Source organism: Lepidochelys olivacea (genome assembly GCF_965140295.1).
Source record: "Lepidochelys olivacea isolate rLepOli2 genome assembly, chromosome: 1".
In the NCBI taxonomy this organism is placed as follows: domain Eukaryota; kingdom Metazoa; phylum Chordata; order Testudines; family Cheloniidae; genus Lepidochelys; species Lepidochelys olivacea.
Genome location: NC_140411.1, coordinates 263,940,018 through 263,963,809, shown reverse-complemented (window position 1 = coordinate 263,963,809; position 23,792 = coordinate 263,940,018). Strand labels below are relative to the sequence as shown.

At 43.6% G+C, this 23,792-nt stretch overlaps 2 protein-coding genes across 4 annotated transcripts in view; one reads left to right on the top strand and one right to left on the bottom strand.

Annotated features, from left to right (window-relative positions):
• Positions 1 to 523: 523 nt before the first annotated feature.
• Positions 524 to 11,715, bottom strand: LOC311515352 (uncharacterized protein). 2 transcript variants are annotated; one of them, XR_014710115.1, is made up of 2 exons: positions 7,334 to 11,715; positions 524 to 745 (listed from the first exon to the last, which is right to left on the bottom strand). XR_014710115.1 is itself a non-coding variant. In XM_084618339.1 (2 exons), exon 2 carries the CDS (start codon positions 8,729 to 8,731, stop codon positions 7,763 to 7,765), a length of 969 nt encoding a protein of 322 aa, XP_084474465.1. In that variant the 5' UTR covers positions 8,732 to 9,681; positions 10,875 to 11,715; the 3' UTR covers positions 7,014 to 7,762. The 2 variants fall into 2 exon arrangements, 1 of the variants encoding a protein (XP_084474465.1); XM_084618339.1 differs by lacking the exon at positions 524 to 745 and having other exon boundaries at positions 7,014 to 9,681; positions 10,875 to 11,715.
• Positions 11,716 to 12,005: 290 nt separating this feature from the next.
• UBN2 (ubinuclein 2) overlaps positions 12,006 to 23,792 on the top strand; it is a gene marked incomplete at its 5' end in the record, with an annotated part of 101,717 nt that continues 89,930 nt past the window's right edge. The window contains 2 exons of one of the 2 annotated variants that reach the window (XM_084629500.1): positions 12,006 to 12,467; positions 19,689 to 19,781. In XM_084629500.1, the coding sequence (XP_084485626.1) occupies positions 12,012 to 12,467; positions 19,689 to 19,781 (549 nt within the window). The remainder of the gene's footprint in view (positions 12,468 to 19,688; positions 19,782 to 23,792) is intronic. The other variant, XM_084629499.1, reaches the window with a different exon arrangement.

The following is a 23,792-nucleotide window of genomic DNA, read 5'->3' as shown; positions in this document are numbered from 1 at the left end:
TCTAAGTCTTATGCAGACAGGAAACCTTCAAAATAAAGAAGCAAAAAAGGGAATCTGTATCCTGTCTGGTTTCAGAGTAGCAGCCGTGTTAGTCTGTGTCCGCAAAAAGAAGAGGAGTACTTGTGGCACCTTAGAGACTAACAGATTTATTTGAGCATAAGCTTTCGTGAGCTACAGCTCATTTCATCAGATGCATGCAGTCTGGATCACTTAAATGTTAAAGTCTGAATGGTTGCATCCTGAGGAGAAAAAAATAAATGGTCATGACATGTACATTTACTACACTTGTTGTTTATAGTTTATGTCCCTACAATGAATGTTTATCTTGAAACTTGCAAAGAAAATGTATCCCACAACAGGAATTTGACTCCAAAGAATAGAGTGGATGACAAAACAGAAAACTCACAACTCACTTTGAGAGAGGCTTCCACTTCCTCTTTCCAAACTACTTTGTTGTATGGTAAACCGCCAGAATATCCTGCTGGTGCAAACAAATCTCTAAAGAACAACAACAACAAAAATGTTTAAATTGCTTTAAAGAGTTGTGCTCTGTTTATATTTCATGCAACAACTGATTCCAGTGACCACTCTTCTTGCATCTGCTGCCATGTGTCTTCTCTTCAATTTCTGTACTAGATATACCATATCTCACCACTTCTGGGCTCTCTGCTGGTGCAATATTCTTAGGTGATTCTCTGGATAAATCCGTGAATGAAACTATTAATCTGAAAAACCTTCAGACAATCTAAAAGACAAGAGAAGAATTTTCACCTTAGGCTTATACATAAGGCTTCTGGCTTTAGGTTTGCCCCACAAAACCCTCCCAATTAAAAAAGAAATTGGTGTTTATCCAATAAACTCTGGAAATGGTGCACTATGGAGGTGAGATTTCTAACGTGCACTAATGTGTTGCATATTAATTGGTCTACATAGGCCCTGCTGGTATGCACTAAAGCACTATACTAAAGTTCACTAAGGAACATCTCAAAGAGATTACTCATTACAGTATATGATACTGAAATAAGTAATAATATGCATGACTCATTACCATATGTACAAAGAGCCCCAAAAAACCCCAATTTTTGGACATCTTCATAAAACTCAAAAATTGCTAAAAAATAAACCCTGAAAAATGAAATGATTAAACCCCCCAAAACAGAAGTCCTATTTATACAAGAGACTACTCTCCTTATCAGCAAAAAAAAAAATGAGGCGTACTTGTGGCACTTTAGAGACTAAAAAATATATCTGGGCTTAAGCTTTCATGGGCTAAAACCTACTTCATTGGATGCATGCAGTGGAAAATACAGTAGGAAGAGATATATACACAGAGAACATGAAAAAATGGGTGTTGCCATACCAACTGTAACGAGACTAATCAATTAAGGTGGGCTATTATCAGCAGGAGAAAAAAAACTTTTGTAGTGATAATCAGGATGGCCCATTTCAAACAGTTGACAAGAAGGTGTGAGTAACAGTAGGGGAAAGATTAGCATGGGGAAATAGTTTTTACTTTGTGTAATGACCAGAGGTGAAAGTAAGCCGGTACGCCCCGGTACGGCGTACCGGCAAGAGCCCATGTGCCATACCGGGATGGATCGGCTTCCCCAGGTGCAATTTAAAGGGCCTGCGGCTCCCAGCAGCAGCTGGAGCCTCTGGCCCTTTAAATTACTGCCGGAGCCCTGGGGCGGCGATTTAAAGGGCCCGGGGCGGTAGCGGCAGCGGAGCCCTAGGTCCTTTAAATGGCCCCAGAGCCCCACCGCTGCTTCCCCAGGGCTCCAGGGATGATTTAAAGGGCTCGGGGAGGTAGTGGCGGCCGGAGCCCCATCCCCGGAGCCCTGCAGCTGGAGCCCTGGGGAAGCGGTGGCGGAGCTCTGGGGATGATTTAAAGGGCCCAGGGCTCTGGCTGCCGCTACCGCCCGGGGCCCTTTAAACCGCTGCCAGAGCCCCCGGCTGCCGTTGTTACCCCGGGGAGCGGGAAGGAAGCACTTGCTGGTACACGGTGGGCCGGGGCTGACTCTGACCCCCAGCCCTGCCCCTTCCACCTGAGGCCCCACCCCTTCCGGGGGCCAGAGCTGGCCCCAGCCCAGCCCAGGCCCATACCGGTAAGGCCCTAGACTTACTTTCACCCCTGGTAATGACCCATCCACTCTCAGTATTTATTCAAGCCTAATTTAATAGGGTCCAGTTTACAAATTAATTCCAATTCTGCAGTTTCTTGTTGGAGTCTGTTTTTGAAGTTTTTTTGTTGGAGAATCTTCCTACTGTATTTTCCACTGCATGCATCCAATGAAGTGGGTTTTAGCCCATGAAAGCTTATACCCAAATAAATTTGTTAGTCTCTAAGGTGCCACAAGTATGCCTCAGTTTTCTTTTTTTTTGCTGATACAGACTAACACGGCTACCACTCTGAAACCTGTCTCCTTATCAGATAAATTGACTTGTTCTTGGTAACTTCAATTTAAATCCAAAGAAATATCCAGACCTAAGATTACAAGTATCTAGTGCCAAAGGAATAAGGAAATATGTTGCTGCAAGCTCACAATTTAAATTAGACGTGTACAACAAATAACAGTAAGCTTATCATGTAATGCAAGTCAAGAAAAGGAAAAAACACAACCAGGAAGACCTGTGGCATAGGTTCTGACTGTGTGGGTGCGCCGGAGCACCCATGGAAAAAAAGTAGTGGGTGCTCAGCACCCATTGGCAGCCCCACCAGTCAGCTACTCCCCTTTCCCCACAGTGCCTCCCGCTTGCTAGTGGGCCCTGCTGACCAGCTCCTCCCACCTTTTCCCCCAGGGCCTCCTGCCTGCCGGTGATCAGCTGTTCAGCAGCATGCAGGAGACACTGGGGGAGGAGCAGGGGCAGGAAGAGGCAAGGTGGGGGCGGGAAGAGGTGGGGGGGGGGGTCGAGCACCACCTGAGAACTCAGGAAGTTGGTGCCTCTGCCTGCCAGAACCTCGCAGGTAGAAGACTGCTACTTTCATTAAGGTCTGGAATGGCATAATTCAGAACAAGTGGTTGTTTGAGACTATTTACAAGAAGTAACTTCCTCTAACTTTTCTGTAGTCCAATCACTTACCATCAACACTATTTCCTGTTTTCTCCTGTCAAAGAAATAGACATTCAGACTCTGTACACAAAATCTGGCCAGAGTGTGTATTCAAATATGACTCTACACCCAACCTCCACATTGAACACAAATTCAAGGTAGTTTTCCAGCTACCATGTATCGAATAAAAATTTGAGCTGTTCTGCATTTGTCACTTCTCTTAATGTCAAGAATCTAGATAGCCAGTTTACCAGTGATTTCTCTGCCTTCCTATCAACTTAGTTTTACAGTAGGTAGCCTCCTAAGGGCGCCTTCAAACTTGCATTACAAATTGTGACCTTGCTCAACCTAGAGGATAGTATCCATGTTGTTAGGGGGCTTATTCATTCACCTACTTACTTCCCTGGTCCTTCTCGCATGAACAGAGAGCAACAATACCCGAAGTCCAAAGGTGCAAACAATTCGATGTTTATTGAGGTGAACTTCCAGCAGGCATGATTCCAGTTTCCTTCCTTAGTGTCCCCCTTCCCAGCTCTTACACCACGGAGGCTTACCTGTGTCCCTGTTCCCATTTCCCCCTTTAGCTAAACACGGTTCCAATTTCCCCACCCCCATTCCCCTGTTCCCATTTCCCCCTTTAGCAAAACATGATTCCAATTTCCCCACCCCCACTCCCCTGTTCCCATTTCCCCCTTTAGCAAAACATGATTCCAATTTCCCCACCCCCACTCCCTGTTCCCATTTCCCCCCCACATACCCACACCCACTTCCTGACTGACTGCAGACTATATAGTAAAACTTGAGTTCTGCTTAGCTATATCTTAACCGATCATTTTACTGAAATTTAACTAACCAATCCTAACATATTGTAACATGATTCTGTAACCAATTATATCCCACCACCTTAATTAGTTTACACCCAGCAAAATTAATTATACAGCAGACAGGAACAATCACAGAACCAGACACAGATTATACAGACAAACAATAGCAAAGTGGGAACTATAATGATAAAACAATACAGAAGTGAGGATTTTACATCCCAGCTATTGATAAGTGAGTTCTTGCCAGACAGGATGCTATCAAACTAAGTTTCCTTTTACATTTTCTAGGCACTTCCCTTTCTCTGGAGGCGATAGGCATTATCAGGACAGGATTGTATTCCTAACAGCCCAATAGCACCTTATTTCAATGTGACTAGGTTGGAATGTGAGGATGTGACCGGTCGCTTCCCAGCTTATGGCTGCCTCTCTTGCTTAGCCAAAGGCCTTAGCCTAAGAACAGGGCCTCAGACTGTCACAGTAAGAGAAGGCTCTTACACCGGCAGACAGTGATTTTGATTCTTTCTTTTATACCTCTATAACTAGCCAAGTGGTAAGAATACACCTAAATTCTTAAGAGTATAGGCCTTTACAGACAGGCCTGAATATCTATATCTTAACACGTGTGCCTTTTTCTAAATAAAAACAAGCTTCTATTGGCTCTCACATCCTTGTCAAATTGAAAACAAGTATTCAGCAAAAGGGGTTCACAGCAGCTTGCTCAAAGTTCCATGGATCCCACACAAGACCAGTTACCTGAACACCAAGTTCTTCCCTCAATAAGGTTCGGTGAAATATGGAATTTAATCTCACAGAACCTAAGGAGCCCTAAAATTTCAATCAGGCAGGGTCAGTAGATCTTGATGTGATGGTTTCCTATGCTAGTCCAGAGAATAGAGCAGGGGTTCTCAAACTTCATTGCACCATCACCCACTTCTGAGAACAAAAATTGCTACATGACCCCAAGAGCGGGGACTGAAACCTGAGCCCACCCAAGCCCTGCCACCCCTGGTGGGGGGCGGGGGGGGGCAAAACCAAAGCCAGAGTTCCACCGCTCTTGGTGGTGGGGAGCGGTGGGACAAGAGTTGAATCCCAAGGGCTTCAGCGCCAGGTGGGAGGTCTGTTACCTGAGGGCTCCCCCCATACTCAGGGCTCAAGCCCTAGGGCTTCGGCCCCAGGCAGTAGAGCTCGGGCTTCAGTCCTGGGCCCCAGCAAGGCTAATACCAGCCCTTGCCAACCACTTGCCACTTTGGGGTTCCGACCCACAGTTTGGGAACTGCTGGAGTACAGCAATGCCATTTGACCCCATCAGATTCAAGTTTCAAGAAAACCATAGAGGGAAAGTGATTTTACAGATCATATGGTTTATTCATTGTAGTGCCGGAGTCCAAACACAACTTGCTTTTACCAAAACCTTGATGAAAGCTGCAAATTTTCAGGGCTGAGAAGTCCACTTGGATAGGAACACTGGCCAAAGATTGCCAAGCTTCAAAGGGAAAACCTACATTTCTCAGAGTTACAGTCCATCAGCAGTGTTTTTCCTATTGCTTCTTTCTACTCAGAAACAAAGCAACGGCTTACACTTTCAAGTAAAGAAGTATGATTTGCACTATCTTTGACCAGGCTACTTGAATTCAGATGAGAGAAAAAACAATGCTAATCTATGCAACTGAAAGACTATGAGGTGGGCTGAGCAGGAGGACATGGGAAACTGAGAACTAAATTCATTCTTCACAATATTCATCTTCAAAACACAGGACAAGCGACCCTGTCCCCATTTATCCAGAATAAGAACACATCATATGTTGCACAACGCTGAAAAGGTGTATGGCTGATTGTCTCTTAAAATCTATATTTCAGACTCCTACTCCCCTTTCTCTGATCGCCAACCTGGCAAGCTTTTAAAAGTAATTCTTACTACAACTCTGTATCTATCTCCTGGGCCCTGGCTTTCCCTTTCCAGGATATGTCAGTATCTAAGTGATGGTGACAATGAAGGTGCAAAAAGTTCTGGGCAGGAATTGTATGGACACAAGATATTTTCATGCTTTGCTCCTTGTTAGTAATTTGAAAGGACTCGTGGGATTTGGCTTGTTTTGTTTTGGCATACTTATATGTCCCCACCAAGGCTGCCAGGATTTCCCACCCCCGTCCTATAATAAGGGACTCTTTTCCTTGCTTTATTTCCATACTATTCCAGGCTCTTGCTTACCTCCTTATACCAGCAGAGCTCAACAGCTATCAGGATCATATAAATGCAGAACTGCAGGAAACCTTGAGAGGTCATCCACTCCATCCCAACACACTGAGGCAAGACCAACTATGCCTAGACCATCCCTGACAGATGTTTGTCTAACCTGTTCTTAAAAACCTCCAATGATGGGGATTCCACAGCCCCCTTGATAAGCTAGTCCAGTACTTAACTATCCTTATAGTTAGAAAGTTTTTCCTAATATCTAACCCAAGGGTCCCATGCTGCAGGCTAAGCACATTAGTTCTTGTCCTACCTTCAATGGACATGGAGAATAATTGATCACCATCTTCTCTGTGATAGCCCTTAACATATTTGAAGACTGTTATCAGGTCACCCCCCAGTCTTCATTTCTCAAGACTAAACATACCCCGTTTTTTTAACCTTTCCTCATAGGTCAAGACTTTTTATCTTTTTTGTTGTTCTCCTCTGAACTCTCTTGTCTACAACTTTCCTAAAGTGTTGTACCCCAAACTGGACACAATCCACCATCTGAGGCATCACCAATGCCACATAAAACGGAACCTCCCACTACCTCCCATGTTTTACACACAACATTCCTGTTACTACACAAGATACAGAATATTTGCCTTTTCTGAAACTGCATCACATTGAATACGAGTAATAATTTGTGATCCGCTATAACTATGAGATCTTCTCCTTCAGTGTTGCTGCTTTCCCAATTATTTCCCATTTTGTATTTGCTCATTTTGATTTTTTCCTTCCTCAGTGTAGAACTCTGCACTTGCCTTTACTGAAATTTATCTTGTTAATTTCAGATCAATTCTCCAATATATCCAGGTCCTTTTGACTTCTAATTCTGTCCTCCAAAGTGCTTGTAACCCCTCCCAGTTGAGTGTCATTCAAAAATGTGATAAGCAAACTCTCCATTCCATCATCTCAGTATTTAATAAACATACTGATTAATTCTAGACACAGGACAGACTCTTGTGGAACCCTAGTAGATATGTCCCTCCAGTTTGACAGCAAACCATTGATAACTACTCTGAGTACAAAGAAAAAGAGTACTTGTGGCACCTTAGAGACTAACAAATTTATCTGAGCATAAGCTTTCATGAGCTACAGCTCACTTCATTGGATACATTCAGTGGAAAATACAGTGGGGAGATTTATGTACATAGAGAACATGAAACCATGGGTGTTACCATACACACTGTAACCAGAGTGATCACTTAAGATGAGCTATTACCAGCTTGGGGGGGACGGGGATGACCTTTTGTAGCGATAATCAAAGTGGGCCATTTCCAGCAGTTGACAAGAATGTCTGAGGAACGGTGGGGGGAGGGGGGGATAAACATGGGGAAATAGTTTTACTTTGTGTAATGACCCATCCACTCCCAGTCTCTATTCAAGCCTAAGTTAATTGTATCCAGTTTGCAAATTAATTCCAATTCAGCAGTCTCTCGTTGGAGTCGGTTTTTGAAGTTTTTTAGTTGAAGTATTGCCACTTTTAGGTCTGTAATCGAGTGACTGGAGAGACTGAAGTGTTCTCCAACTGCTTTTTGAATGTTATAATTCTTGACGTCTGATTTGTGTCCATTTATTCTTTTACGAAGACACTGTCCAGTTTGACCAATGTACATGGCAGAGGGGCATTGTTGGCACGTGATGGCATATATCACATTGGTAGATGTGCAGGTGAACGAGCCTCTGATATTGTGGCTGATGTGATTAGGCCCTGTGATGGTGTCCCCTGAATAGATATGTGGACACAGTTGGCAACGGGATCTGTTGCAAAGATAGGTTCCTGGGTTAGTGGTTCTGTTGTGTGGTGTGTGGTTGCTGGTATTTGCTTCAGGTTGGGGGGCTGTCTGTAAGCAAGGACTGGCCTGTCTCCCAAGATCTGTGAGAGTGATGGGTCGTCCTTCAGGATAGGTTGTAGATCCTTGATGATGCATTGGAGAGGTTTTAGTTGGGGGCTGAAGGTGATGGCTAGTGGCGTTCTGTTATTTTCTTTGTTGGGCCTGTCCTGTAGTAGGTGACTTCTGGGTACTATTCTGGCTCTGTCAATCGGTTTCTTCACTTCAGCAGGTGGGTATTGTAGTTGTAAGAATGCTTGATAGAGATCTTGTAGGTGTTTGTCTCTGTCTGAGGGGTTGGAGCAAATGTGGTTGTATCGTAGAGCTTGGCTGTAGACAATGGATCGTGTGGTGTGATCTGGATGAAAACTGGAGGCATGTAGGTAGGAATAGCACTCAGTAGGTTTCCGGTATAGGGTGGTGTTTATGTGACCATCGCTTATTAGCACCGTAGTGTCCAGGAAGTGGATCTCTTGTGTGGACTGGTTCAGGCTGAGGTTGATTGTGGGATGGAAATTGTTGAAATCATGGTGGAATTCCTCAAGGGCTTCTTTTCCATGGGTCCAGATGATGAAGATGTCATCAGTGTAGCGCAAGTAGAGTAGGGGCATTAGGGGACGAGAGCTGAGGAAGCATTGTTCTAAGTCAGCCATAAAAATGTTGGCATACTGTGGGGCCATGCAGGTACCCATAGCAGTGCCGTTGACTTCAAGGTATACATTGTCCCCAAAAGTGAAACAGTTATGGGTGAGGACAAAATCACAAAGTGCAGCCACCAGGTTTGCCATGACATTATTGGGGCTACTGTTCCTGATGGCTTGTAGTCATCTTTGTGTGGAATGTTGGTGTAGAGGGCTTCTACATTCATAGTGGCTAGGATGGTGTTTTCAGGAAGATCACCGCTGGATTGTAGTTTCCTCAGGAAGTCAGTGGTGTCTCAAAGATAGCTAGGAGTGCTGATAGCATATGGCCTGAGGAGGGAGTCTTCATAGCCAGACAATCCTGCCGTCAGGATGCCAATGGCTGAGATGATGGGGCATCCAGGATTTCCAGGTTTATGTACTCTGAGTACAGTTTTGCAACGAGTTTTGCACCCACTTTATAGTAATTTCATCTAGACCACATTTTCTTAGTTTGTTTATTAGACTGTCATGTAAGATTGTGTCAAAAGCCCTACTAAAATCAAAATATATTTACACATAGTATTTCCCCCCGGCCCCCATCCACTTGGCAACTGACCCTGTCAAAGAAGGAAATTAAGTAGGTTTGGCATGCTTTGTTCTTAATAAATCCATGTTAACAAGTACTTATCAAAATTGATTAGTTTATAATTTGTTCCAGTATCTTTCTGAGGTATCAAAGACAGGCTGACTGGTTTATAATTCCCTGGGTCCTCTTTGTTCCTTTTTTAAAGATAGGTATTTTGTTTGCTCTTCTCCAGTTCTCTAGGCTCTCATGCATGCTCCATGAGTTTTCATAGCTTCCAAGGCCAGAAGGGAACATTATGATAATCTTGTCTGACCTCATGTATAATACAAGCCATAGAACTTCCCCAAAAAATTCCTAGAACAGACCTTTTAGAAAAACATCCAATCTTGATTTAAAACTTGCCAGTGATGGAGAATCCACCATGAACCTTGGTAATTGTTCCAATGGTTAATTCCTCTGACTGTTAAAAAATTTAGTCTGAATTTGGCTAGCTTCAACTTCCAGCCATTGGATCTTGTTATACCATTCTCTGCAAGATTGAAGAGCCAATTATTAAAAATTTGTTCCTCATGCAAGGATGTTTTAGCACTGACAAAAGGAGACTGCTAACACTCAAACTGGTAACCCAGGGTCACATAGCTTTTTCCCCTACTCACTATAGAGAGGTTCATCAGGAGTTAGTCATCTTGTTCCCTAGTGTGAATTGGTAGTCTGTAGCAGGTACCATTGTGTGCTTTATCTGTTTGGACAGCAAGCCCCAAGCATTTAAGATAATTTTCTTTCAAGTTATCAGTAACTCAGAACCAGGCAATGCCCTTCCTGAGGGAGTGCCATTCCTGTTCCCCTTTTGCCCACTTGATCTCTAACTAGGTTATAGCTATTGATTTTTAACATTCCAGTTGTGCAACTCATGTCATCAAGTTTCAGTAATATTAACTATATCAAACTTAGGCTCATAAATGAGGAATTCCAAGTCTACTTATTTTGCCCAGGCTCCTAGCACTGGTATATAGCCAATGAAAGAATTCATTCTCTTCACGTCCTTTGGTTCCTTGATTAATGTTCTCAACATTAACAACAAGGAGTCTGGTGGCACCTTAAAGACTAACAGATTTATTTGAGCATAAGCTTTTGTGGGTAAAAACCCCACTTCTTCAGATGCATGGAGTGAAAATTACAGATGCGGACATAAATATTCTGGCACATGAAGAGAAGGGAGTTACCTCAAAAGTGGAGAACCAATGTTGACAGGGCCAATTCGATCAGGATGGATGTAGTCCACTCCCAATAACAGATGAGGAGGTGTCAATCCCAGTAGAGGCAAAGCTGCTTTTGTAATGAGCCAGCCACTCCCGGTCCCTATTCAAGCCCAAATTATTGGTGTTAAATTTGCAACATAAGTGGGCATATCTTCCCTCTTTTTACCCTCTCCTTTTGTTATTAATTTACAAAAGGGGAGGACAAAAAAGGGGAAAGATAGGAGTACTCAGTCAGATCTTGAAGATAACTAATGGTTCCAAGATTGGTTCACACAGTTCCTTAAGTAAATCTGAGGTGGATTTCATCAGGCCCAGACAATTTGAATACATCTAATTTATCATAATATTTCAACCTGTTATTTTCCTCTTCTGGTTTGTGTTCCTTTTCTCTTATTGTTAACATTGTGTTAAACATCTAGTCATAACCTTTTCAGTGAAGACTGGGAAAAAAGGTATTAAACACCTCAGCCTTCTCAGTGATGGCGTCATCCATTATTCACAGGCCTCTCCAGTGAAGTAAGGCCTTTCACTTTCCTTCCTCTTTCTCCTAATGTAGTTTAGGCTCACTTCTTATTACTTTTTATGTCCCGTGCTAGCTGTAACTCTGTGCTGTGTCTTAGCCTTTCTGTTTTATCCCGACATCCACATGCTAGTCTTTTGTACTCCTGGCAATCTGTCCAGGTTTCCACTTTTTGTAAGATTCTTTTTTGATTTTCCGGTTATTAAAGAGCTCCTGCTGCAGCCATATTGGTCTCATTCTCTCCTGCCTTTCCTCTACAGCGGGATACTTTCCTGTTTTGCCTTCAAAGATGACAGCTGAGCCCTCCTGGCCGGCTTGCGCAAGGGGTAGGCCTGGGGCCGGCGCTCCTGTAGCAGGAGAAGGATTTTACTACACCAAAGTGTGCAGTCCCCAACGGGGCCGGCGCTCGCTGGGTCCCGGGGGGAGAGCTCCGCTGGTGGCGCCGTGAGGAAGGCCCAATCCGGGCAGCTGAGTGAAGCGGGTCAGGACTCAGGACCAGCCGCGTCACACGCACCCGCACCTGACGGGCCCCGCTGGGGAAGGGGGGGGGGTGAGGGGACGCCTCTGGCGGCGCGCCCGGCAGCCGGGCCTAGCGTTACGCGCTGCAGCCCCGCCATGGGGGCCACGGTGCGGCCAAGGTCCGTGCCCCACGCAGGCCTCGCACCGAGGCGCCCCCGCCGTCCCGCTGGCTCTATGCGACTCCCCCGCGCCGTGACCTCCGCGCTCCTGGCCCTTTAAGAGCCGTGCCGCAGGCAGCGTGCGTATTTCCAAGGCAACTGTGGGCGGGAGCTGGCGTCAGCAGCAGCGTGTGGGCGCTGGGGCTGCCGTGACGTAGCAGTCAATGAGCAATAACAACAGCGACGTGGGGCGGTTCGCCCGTGGCCCATGTCGTCTTGCGCATGCGCGGCTTAGCGGCCTGCTTCTATTTATGTGGGGGGGCTCCAAAATGGCGGCGGTGGTAGCAGCGAGAACGTAGGGGGCAGCTCCGATCGGGGGGGGAGGGAGGAGGAGCCGGCGGGGGAGTGTCGCCGTACGGGTGAGGCGGGGGGCCGGTGAACGGGGGGGGGTGGGGGTCGGAGGATGGCGGAGCCGCGTCGGGTGCCGTTCATTAGTCTGGCACCCGTGAGGCGACGAGAGGGCGAGAGCCCGTCCCTAGAGCGCGAGCCCGGGGGCCGCGAGCCGGAGCAGCAGCTATTGCTAGGGCGCGAGGGGGTGCCGCCGCCCGACCCGCAGCACGAGCTCTCCCGGGCGGAGCCACAGGTTCAGCTGCCGCGCGAGACCAGCCCCCGGCCGGAACCGCCGCGTGAGACCAGCCGGCCTGAGCAGCAGCGCGAGCCCCCACGGCCGGAGCCGCCGCCGCCGCCGCAGCAACAGCCCCAGCAGCAGCGCGAGAGCAGCCGGCAGGAGCCGCCGCCGCCGCAGGAGGCGCCACCGCCTCGCCAGACGGTCCGCCTGGAGGTGGTGCTGAAGGACCCAACCGAGGAGAGCTGCGTGGAGTTCAGCTACCCCGAGCTGCTGCTGTGCGGGGAACCGCGGGTACGGGACCCCAACTCCGCCCCGGGGACCTGCGCACAGCGCCCACCGCACGGCCCCCCCCTCGCCCCCGCCCTCGGAGCGGGGCCTGCTCACTCTCCCCGCCCGGCTCAGAGCCGGCCGCGCCCGCAGCCTCTCGGCCCCGGCGGCGCAGATAAGGCGGTTGTTGCTGAGCGACTTTTAGCCTGGGGGCGGGCCCCGCCGGAGATGGATCGGGCAGCGCGCTGCTGAGGAGCCCAGTTGCCCTGCTCCTCTGCCCTGTGCCTTGTGCGGACGGCGGGGCTCCATCTCCGCACTTGCTGGCTGGTGTCTGCGGCACGAGCCCCTCCTTGGGCTCCAGTATGCTGCCCCAGTGCGTGGGGGAGGCCTTGCTATTACTACATGTCTCTCCCAGGTCTTTCTGCCCTGTGAGTGGGTCAAGTGTTGCCTTTCCAGCAGTTGTGAGCTCTTCCAAACAGCTGCGGAGTGAAACTGACCGCTCCTGTCAGGTCACAGTTGTCTGCAAGGTTTTGACCAGCAGGATGAAACTGAGTCAGAGCTGTGCCAGGGTCTTGGCTTGGCAAAAGTACAGTGTTAGCAGTAGCAGTACTGGAGGCATGTGTCTGTAGACTCAGGCTTATTTGGATTGTTAGAACTGCTGAAAACTTCACCTAGTGGGAAAAAACCCTGAATTCTGGAGGGGACACCCCACAACTGGTGGGCTAGGCCCCTGAACTCCCCAAGAAAAGCTTCCCCTTTGGCACTGGGGAGTGGATTACAAAAAAGCTTGTGGATACATCTTTATGGGAGCTAGGCAGCACCTGCTGCTCACTAGAGACCAGCATGTGGCGCAATGCTAAAGTAGATACTCTAGGGCGATCTTATTCTTATCAGTTCTTGAGTGCTGCCCATCACCATAATATCTGAGCATTTTTTTGTATAATATTCTGGCAGTAGTGAAGTCGCTAGAGGACTCCTGTAATTATTGCTTTTCTTTCTTTTAATATATAGAAAATTCTGGGGTATGTTTTCTCTTTTTTGGGGGGGTGGGGTGATGAAAGGGGGTAGCTGACATCATTCTGGTTATGGTGGATATATTGATTTCAAAAGGCTTAAATGCTGTTGTCTGTAGCACCACTAGACTTGGAAAACCAGAGCATTGGGTAGATAAGCCCCGGGCTCTCCTTCAAAGCCTTTCAAGAAGGTGGTACTGCAACCTTACTTTCTCACCCCCCCCTTGATCTTCTGCTCTGTTTGGAAGGAATAGCATCACTTTCTCCTTGAAATATAGAGGGATAACAGAAAATAAACAACTTCATTCCTAATTATTTCTGTGGGATCTGCTTTCCAAAGTGAGATCCCTCACAGTAGCTACTGTGAGAATACAGTGCCAGTTCAGGCTACTTAAATGGCTGGTCTGCACTTTGCTGGAAAACTGTATACTGCATATGGGGCTGTATGGAATATTACAGTTGTCATCTTTGTTCACTGTTCTGGTATGAACATTAAGGAGTGTTGGGAGAGGGGGTTGGAAATTGATGTTAAATGTTCAGAGTTTTGTGTTTGTGGAGGTTAACTTCTTCCCAACTTTTCTTTAGCCCAGTTTCTCCTGAAGGTCTTAATATACTTAATTCTGATAACATCTAATATTCATATCTGGCTGGTAGGTGATAATCTCATATACTTCCTTTCCACATCTCTTTTCCCTCTTTGAAAGCAAGAGAGTATGAATTACGAGTTTTGACCATTGTTAGTGATTGTGCTGACAAGGGTCTTGCCTACACTAAAATAACCATATTGCTTTAACTATGCCAGTATAGTTAAAGTGTAAACTTCTGCCTGTGTGCATATGGATATACTAGTTTAAAGGTGCATTAAATCAGTATAGATGTTCCTCTAAGGGAATGGGAATAAGCTATACTAGTCTGAGTCCACCCTGGGGTAGTACTGGTATACCTATAATGGTTTAAAAAAATAATGCCCCTCACTGATAGTTATACCAGTAAAACTTTCACATGTAGACTAGTTTAAAAAATATTGGCAGGTTAGTGGATTTTAGTACCACTGGGATGAAAAGGAACATGTTTCACGTTGGGTATCGGAAAAGACAAGAATTATACATGCGCTTAGAAATCAGTGCTGTTTATCAATTCCCTGCAGAGTCCTGCTTTATAATAATAGATCATGATGTCTTCTCTCCCCTGAACAGTGTGAAACCATCAAATGGTGAGATTTTTTCCATTAAAGAACCTCCATCCTTTTGGAAAAAGAACAGGAATACTTGTGGTACCTTAGAGACTAACAAATTTATTTGAGCATAAGCTTTTGTGGGCTACAGCCTACTTCATCAGATGCATAGAATGAAACATATAGTAAGAAGATTCTCTCTCTAGAGAGAGAGAGAGAGCGCATGAAAAGGTGGAGTAAGAGGCTAATTACTTAAGATGAGTTTTAGCAGCAGATATTTTTTTCCTGCTGATAATAGCTCATCTCAATAAATTAGCCTCTTACTCCACCTTTTCATGTTCTCTATGTGTGTGTGTGTGTATATGTGTGTATATATATATATATATATATATATATATATATATATATATATATATATATATATATATATATCTTAGAATCATAGAATAACAGAGTTGGAAGGGACCTCTGGAGGCCATCTAGTCCAACCCCCTGCCCAGAGCAGGACCAATCCCAACTAAATCATCCCAGCCAGGGCTTTGTCAAGCCTGACCTTAGAAACTTCCAAGGAAGGGGATTCCACCACCTCCCTAGGTAGCGCATTCAAGTGTTTCACCACCCTCTTAGTGAAAAAGTTTTTCCTAATATCCAACCTAAATCTCCCCCACTGCAACTTGAGACCATTACTCCTTGTCCTATCATCTGCTATCACTGAGAATAGTCTAGAGCCATCCTCTTTGGAACCCCCTTTCAGGTAGTTGAAAGCAGCTATCAAATCCCCCCTCATTCTTCTCTTCCGTAGACTAAACAATCCCAGTTCCCTCAGCCTCTCCTCATAAGTCACGTGTTCCAGATCCCTAATCATTTTTGTTGCCCTTTGCTGGACTCTCTCCAATTTCTCCACATCCTTCTTGTAGTGTGGGGCCCAAAACTGGACACAGTACTCCAGATGAGGCCTCACCAGTGTCAAATAGAGGGGAACGATCACGTCCCTCGACCTGCTGGCAATGCCCCTACTTATACACCCCAAAATGCCATTGGCCTTCTTGGCAACAAGGGCACACTGTTGAGTCCTATCCAGCTTCTCGTCCACTGTAACCCCTAGGTCCTTTTCTGCAGAACTGCTGCCGAGCCATTTGGTCCCTAGTCTGTAGTGGTGCATTGGATTCTTCCATCCGAAGTGCAGGGCTCTGCACTTGTCCTTGTTGAACCTCATCAGCTTTCTTTTGGCCCAATCCTCCAATTTGTCTAGGTCCCTCTGTATCCTATCTCTACCCTCCAGCATATCTACCTCTCCTCCCAGTTTAGTGTCATCGGCAAACTTGCTGAGGGTGCAATCCACACCATCCTCCAGATCATTTATGAAGATATTGAACAAAACTGGCCCCAGGACTGACCCTTGGGACACTCCGCTAGATACCGGCTGCCAACTAGACATGGAGCCATTGGTCACTACCCGTTGAGCCTGACAATCTAGCCAGCTTTCTACCCACCTTGTAGTGCATCCATCGAGCCCATACTTCTTTAACTTGCTTGCAAGAATACTGTGGGAGACCGTGTCAAAAGCTTTGCTAAAGTTGAGGAATAACACGTCCACTGCTTTCCCCTCATCCACAGAACCAATTATCTCATCATAGAAGGCAATTAGATTAGTCAGGCATGACTTTCCCTTGGTGAATCCATGCTGACTCTTCTTGATCACTTTCCTCTCCTCTAAGTGCTTCAGAATTGATTCCTTGAGGACCTGCTCCATGTTTTTTTTCCAGGGACTGAGGTGAAGCTGACCAGCCTGTAGTTCCCAGGATCCTCCTCCTTCCCTTTTTTAAGGATTGGCGCTACATTAGCCTTTTTCCAGTCTTCAGGGACTTCCCCCGATCGCCATGAGTTTTCAAAGATAATGGCCAATGGCTCTGCAATCACATCCGCCAATTCCTTTAACACTCTAACACTCTTCTTACTATATGTTCCATTCTATGCATCTGATGAAGTGGGCTGTAGCTCATGAAAGCTTATGCTCAAATTTGTTAGCCTCTAAGGTGCCATGAGTACTCCTGTTCTTTTTGCGGATACAGATTAACACGGCTGCTACTCTGAAACCTTCCTCTTTTGAAACTGTTGAACAGTAGAGGCTTAAAAAAGAAGTGTTAAGGTAAAGACAGGAGTGAAAGTCTGCTCAGTTAAATGAGGATAACAACAAAGGGGGAAAACAGTTGTTATATTATAGAGGCGCAATTGTGACTCCATAGCTACTAGTATTGAATTTTTCACTTAAAGCAAAGAGATATGAGACAAGAGGATAGCCCTGCAAGATACAGGGGCCATAGGCCTTGGGGTGATAGTAATCTCTTTTGGCCCTGCTGTCTTTCAGTCTGATACTTCTCACTTTTCTGTATATATCACAGATGTAATTTTTCAAAGCAAACTAAAATATCAGGGAAATGGCTTTCATGATGTTAAAACAGAACTGATTATATTTGTCATCTAGAAGAGCCACACTAACATTTTGCCAGTTAATGCAATGAGGAAAATATCCTTATTAAAATGAGGCTTAAGAACTAACACCCTTATCCTTTATGGCTGTTTCAATAGAATCTCTTTGGGCCTGTTTCTTCCTTTTCAGCAGAGATTAACGTTGTTATTAGCAGTGTATTTCTCTCTCTCTCTCTTTTTTTTTTTTATAAGTAGTAGTTTTATCTTTTAGAATTCAGCATAATTTTTAGCAATATATCAGATTTTAAAATAAGGTCTTTATATAAACTTGTTGAGTTTTACACATTACTATTGCACAAGGAAGATTAGTTTTTGAAAGCTTTTGTTTGCTGTCCACTTGCGTATAAGGAGTTGCTGAATTTCACCATAACTGTTCCCAGTGAAAGTTTGGTGTTGCGTAACAAGATAGGGAATACGCCTTTCCATCTTACGGTGTCTGATAGAATTGGAATAGCCTGAGAGGAATCCCCAAGAGACAGAAGATTACTGCAAGAAGTGGAAGGGCATTTCAGTTTTCTCATACATATTTCCAAAGGAAGTTATAACTTTTAAATGTCACTATAATAATTGACCCCTTGTTGGCATACTAAGCAAAGAGTCCAAAAATGTAATGGCCATGAAGAGTGAATTCCTCTTTCTGGCCTAGAGATGGGTTTCCCACCCTGAGAAAGAAACAGATGGTGGGTTTACATGGAAGAAATATATGCAGCCCTTGCTCTGTTTTTCCTCTGGATAGATAGAGAAATTAATTTGTCAAGGCTTTTAGTTTAGCGCTGACAAGATGTGCTGTACTAACCCTAAGTATGAAAGATTGTTGTGTGTGATTAGCAGGATGTCTTGGTAAGTTGCAGTAGTAGTTGTCCTTAAATGTTAAGAAGTCTGAGGTATTAACTAACAAAGGTGATATTACAATCTAGTGTGGCTTTTAGGGGTCCCAACAGGAGGGAAATTAACCTAGAAATAAAAGGCTGAGATATGCCAGTGCAAGATTGTGCTTGTTAAGTTGTTACCTCTGCTGCCAATGTTTTGTCTTCATGTAACATTTAAAGTATAAGATATGTTCTCTAACTTAAGTATAGATCATGATTTTTCCATTTAGGAATGAAGGTGACCAAGGGGTTTAGTTTAGTTAGCCCTGCAGTAAATTTTTGATACCATTACAGAATGGTATCAATACCAGATAAGTAATTTCTTCTACCTCTTCTCTAAGCACTTGGTTCAAAAGCCCTGTGAACTTTAGAAATGTGGGCCTTGCAGACCTACTTCACCGTGGCCCTATCACATTGAATAAGATAACAGTTCACAATCCTTCGTTGTGCTAGAATTGTAGCTATTTGGTCCTAGTTTGGTCTTCCATGTCCTAATTAGAGAAGGCACTTATCTTTCTGTAAGTTTAGAATGTCACTAATTTTCTTATCCTGAAATGCTAAAATAAAACTAGGATAGAAAGGCCAGGCTCAGTAAAATTAGTTGGCATCCATTAATGATTGCATTAGCCCGAAAAAACATTTTGTGGACCATTTTAGTATTTTTTGTTACAACTCCCCCATTCTATTGATGAAATCTTGTCTGAGGAAAGTAATCCGGCTTCCTTTGCTATCCCTTACTCCCAAACAAAAATCCTTATATTCTTGTCTCCACTCCTCTCCTCTTCCCCCCCCCCCCCGCCCTGTCCTTATGTCAGTATCTCCACAGCTCGGTGAAAATGGCTTTTTTGAAACCAGTACCTCTTTCCTGCTTATTTGTACAGTGAAGTCATAATCTCTAGTTTGCAACGTCCCTGTGGCTGCCATAGCAGCAGATGCGGACAGTGATGAGCTGCCAAAAGCTGAAGAACTGGTTCCTTCAGTCGCTCCGGGTCTTCGGTGGCACTTCGGTGGCAGGTCCTTCACTTGCTTGGGGTCTTTGGCAGCACTGAAGGATGTGCTGCCGAAGACCCGGAGTGAGTGAAGGGCCTGCCGCTGAAGTGCTGCCGAAGACCGAGAGCACCGCCGGGTGAGTAAAAATTCAAAAGGGATTTTCAGGGGAGCCTCCCCAGCTGAGAGCTCAGGCGGGCCAGACAGGAGGGAGTTTGCCCACCCCTTTAACAACTGGTTCTAAACCGGCTTCAAAATTTAACCACCGCTTCGTGCAAACTGGCTCCAGCTCACAACTGGATGTGGACAGTATGTACTGTGACTCCTTATTGTTCGGAGGAGCCAGGAGGAGATGGTGAGAGAATGCAAAGGGAATTACCCTCTTTTCCATTTTTGGCTATGCTTTGAGTGTCATAGTTCTTTTGCATTGCTTCCATGCTGAAAATATACCAAGTTCATCTTTTTATCATCCCAAAATATCACATCACAAAGATGTTGATAAACAATAAGGAAGTTGTAATTCTTGGAGGTAATTCTTCCTTTTGTTGCTCCTCAAACCACAGTTCTCCCATTTCTGCTAAATGCTGAGACTTGCCAGGTAGGATAATTACTTGGGCAAATGGGTATACTGTACCTTGGAATATGCCTGATTTCAGATATGCCAGCAAAAGAGTTATGAACTAAAGTGTAATTTCTACCTCTCTTCTCTCAGAAGAAACCTGCCCACTCAGAAGATCCATTTAATGATGAACAACGTGAGCGGTATGAGGTGGAAATGCTGGCCAAGAAATTTGAGGCAAAATATGTGAGTATTTTAGCAGAGCTACTGTAACACCCCATTTATTAGTAACAACATCAGTTGCTAACATTTTCAGGTTTTTTTGGGTATGGTTGCTACTTTGACTTCGCAGCTGATTCTTATAACTATATCAGTCAGGTTTCTCATCTTATTTAATTTGCTCAGGTTGTAATGGACGCACTTTCAGTCTGATAACTAATAACTATGCTAATGAAAAAAACTCAACTAGATATTATCTGTGCCTTGGAACATATCCTTAGGTGGGTTCCCTAAGCAAATACCTGCACCTCTTATACAGTGGTCTGTACTCATGGTAGATCTCTCAAGGGAAGAAGTCAATTGCACCTCTTCAGTACTGGATGGGAAATCTCAGAGGAAAAACATATGTGCTGCAGAATACAAGGATGGTGACAATAGATGGTACTCTTCTCTCTCTATTTGTACCAGTGATGCAGACCACTCTGCAAGAGGATTTTTCTCCCCACGCTACCATCACAGTCCACTTGTCCAAGTCTTCAGATGTCAGTCATTATTTAAGGCCTTTTGTCAGGCAGCTGCTTCATCAACAAAACCCCCCAGAAATTCTGATGGTGCAGTTTTTTTGGATGAAAGATAAAAATGTAGGTACTGACCACTGTGGTTATCGTGATTAAGACCATGATTTTGCCACGGGTATTTTTATTAAAAGTCACAGACAGGATATGGGCAATAAACAGTAAATCACAGAAGTGTACACATACTAATGCAGTTTTCACTAAATCAATACAGAAGCTTTTATATTGCCTATTAAACCTTATATAATTTTGACAAGATCTACTGACAAGATTAATTGTTAGAGGGTAAAATGGTCATTTACTAACAGAGCTTTCCGTGATTCTCAAAGCCAAAGCCTGAGCCCCACTGCCTGTAACTTAACTTGTTACCCAGTAGTGCCCTGCTTGTTACTCGCTAATGTTGGCCCCGGCAACAATGGTTCGCAAAATGCTATTTTCAACACTTGTACTGCAGATGTTAAAGGAAATAAGTGATTTCTCATTTTTTATAAATTCTAATGCTGTTATTGGAATTTTCAAGAACTCGAGGACATCTCTTAAAATCACCAAATCTGTGACCTCTGTGACAGAATCATAGCCTTACTCATAATCTTTTTTCCTAACACTGGTTGTGTAAGCCGTGTTGATACCGTATTCTCTCTTTCCTTGAATTGTTGTGGAGTAGTATTGGGCACTGTTAAATAGTTGCTACATTCCACCTCCAACGTAGATGCAGCAAGATAGAGCCATACTTGTTTTGGGATGCCTCTATTGGAAAGTATAATAGAAATGTCAGTCTTGAATGAGTTTTATCAGGCAGCTGCCACATCACAAAAAACTTGCAGGCTGCTAGGGACAAGCACTAACATAGTACTGAGAGTAATTTGAACAACACTGCATAGTAATGTAAACAAGCCAGGGTGGATAAAAATCAGTGATTTTTAAAAAAAGGATTTTAAAAATTTAAATAAAAATAATTTTTACTTTTTAAATAGGTTGTCATAATTTCACATATGTTAAATTACACATAAATTTACTATAATCTATTAACATCACTTAAAACATTAAATAGTATGTTTGGTGCTGAAATTTTTCAAGAAAGTCAAACCACTGAACTGGGGAAGTCATGGGCCAAGCACCTGGAACCAGAGTTTGACAGCAGTAACTGCCAGTGCAGAGAATATTTTTCAGTTCAGTTCAATGAGTAGTTCATTCAGAGTTGAAAAACTGGTTGGGAATGAAAAAGCAGGAAAGCTTGTTTTCCTCTTCAAATGTGAATAAAAAGTAGGCATAAGAGGATGAGATCTGCTGGTTCTAAAATCTTGAAGGATATGGTGACTAGAAACAATTACTTTAATTCACTAACTGCAGATATTTTCTTTGTTTAATAAATCAGTGAGTTCTAAATGCAAAACTTATTTTGATTAAACTTGTTTCTTGTGTCTGGCACCTTTTTAAGGTAATTATATTTAATAAATAAACTAAATGCTGTTGTGCATTTTTCTTTGATTTCCAATTTCAATCCAAATAGAACTTGACAGAAATCATAAGTAAAAATTAATCATATAGTAAATAAAAAATCACCATCTACTAACTTGTTTAAAAAATTCAAATTCAAATATATGTTAAGCTATGTAATTGCTTAAATAAATGTGTATAGAGTATATCCTTCTGGTTAGTAAGAAATTACTGAATTTGGTGTAAAAACTACATTTAGTTGCAAATAAGCATGTTTGAAATGGTTACCAATGAATGAGACTCAACTTTTTCTTTCGGAAAATAGCTAAAACGTACAAATGCAAAGCAAGATTAAAATCGGTTACTTAAATCAATGTTCCCTGCTCGGTAATTTAAATCATGATTAATTTATTTTAATTGTTTTGATTTTCTTTTAGATAGTCCACCCTGAAACAAGCTTCCACTAATAAATGCCAAAGTAGAAACCAAGAGTTGTTATCTAACACCACACCCAGCCAGCTCCTTAAATTCACATGGATAGTCTTAGATGATAAATTATGAGCTGGCAATAAAAATAACTTAATTGTATTTAGAAGACTTCAATATCCAGAGCTGTCAGTGTGGTGCCTTTCATTAGAAAAAAGACTTTTGGTATTAATGTCCCTATGTAAACTGATTTTTCTGACTTCTCTGGAATTTTTCCTATCAAAAAGGCAAGTTTCCTTAATAGGATAAGAAACATTCAGTCTGATATCAATATATTATGCAGAGATAATTGTTTTTAGGTACAATACCTTAGCAATCTCATCCCCCATAACACATCTAATGAGGAGAGATGACGTAGGTACATAAAATGTCTGGTATAGAAAAAAGCAATTGAAAGCTATTGTTTACCCTCTCCAATAATAAAAGAGCAAGATGGCACTTACTAAACTTGAGAAAAATTTAAACTGTTAAAACCAATATTTTTATACAGTATATAATTATGTTATGAAATGCATTTCCTTGATAATGTCTTGAAATATTGTGGAGAGACAATTTCTTCGTATTTAAAGGTGCAACTAAACTCCTATCCTAAGTTCAGTTTTTACCTCCCATTGCCCTTGTAACTTTAAAAAAAAAAATGTTAACTCAGTGAAGTAGAACTTTTTTCTGAAAACTTAGAGTCTCTATTTTCTGGTTGTAGAGATTTAAAAACTAACTATTTTTGGAAAATTAAACTGGTTAATGTTTGTATATATTGAGAATGCCCCTAGGGGGCATGAAGGAATGTTCAGGGAGGCACAGCGGGGCCTGGGCCAGCCCCCATAGTGTTCAGGGAGGGAGTACCACCCAGCCCTGCTCTGCCCCCAGCTCTGCTCTAGCGCTGGTCTGCGATCCTGGCCCTGAACTGTGGCTTGGCCCCAAACCATTGCTCTGATAGATTCCATTACTGGTGTGGCAGGGAGAGGGCGACAGAAAAAGTTTGGGGATCACTCATCTAGATGCTGTGGTTCGCCGGAACACCCAGTTGATTCAGCTGGTAAATAGCCAGCATCAGAACCTTATGCGTAGGCTAGTTTTCAAGCAGACCTGTGTGTGTAATATATATAAATAAATAAAAATCAGGCATAAATCTCATTGAACCAAATGAAGAAGAAGGAAAAAAGCATGCCAGTAGAAAATTTTTCCATAAAAGTAGATGCATACTATGAGCATTTGAACAGGGACACCTTTACATAGCTGCTCATTTGATCAGGCAGAATTTTCTAGGTGGATTGACTCCTGCAAATGTTAGACTTCAACACAAAAAAGTGTGCTCTGAATGGGCCCCATTCTCCACTTGATCCATGCAGCCACTTCCCTTCCCTGGCTAAATCAAGTCTATGGTCTGTGATTCACATTACTACCCAAATGACCAATCCATGTAATTCTTCTAAGATCACGCTGAGCTTTCAACACCACATAGATTACAGATGCTAGGAGGGAGAGTGGACCCAGAACCTTATTCTTTCTTTTGGATGTAGAGGCTTAAGTCACTTAGAAG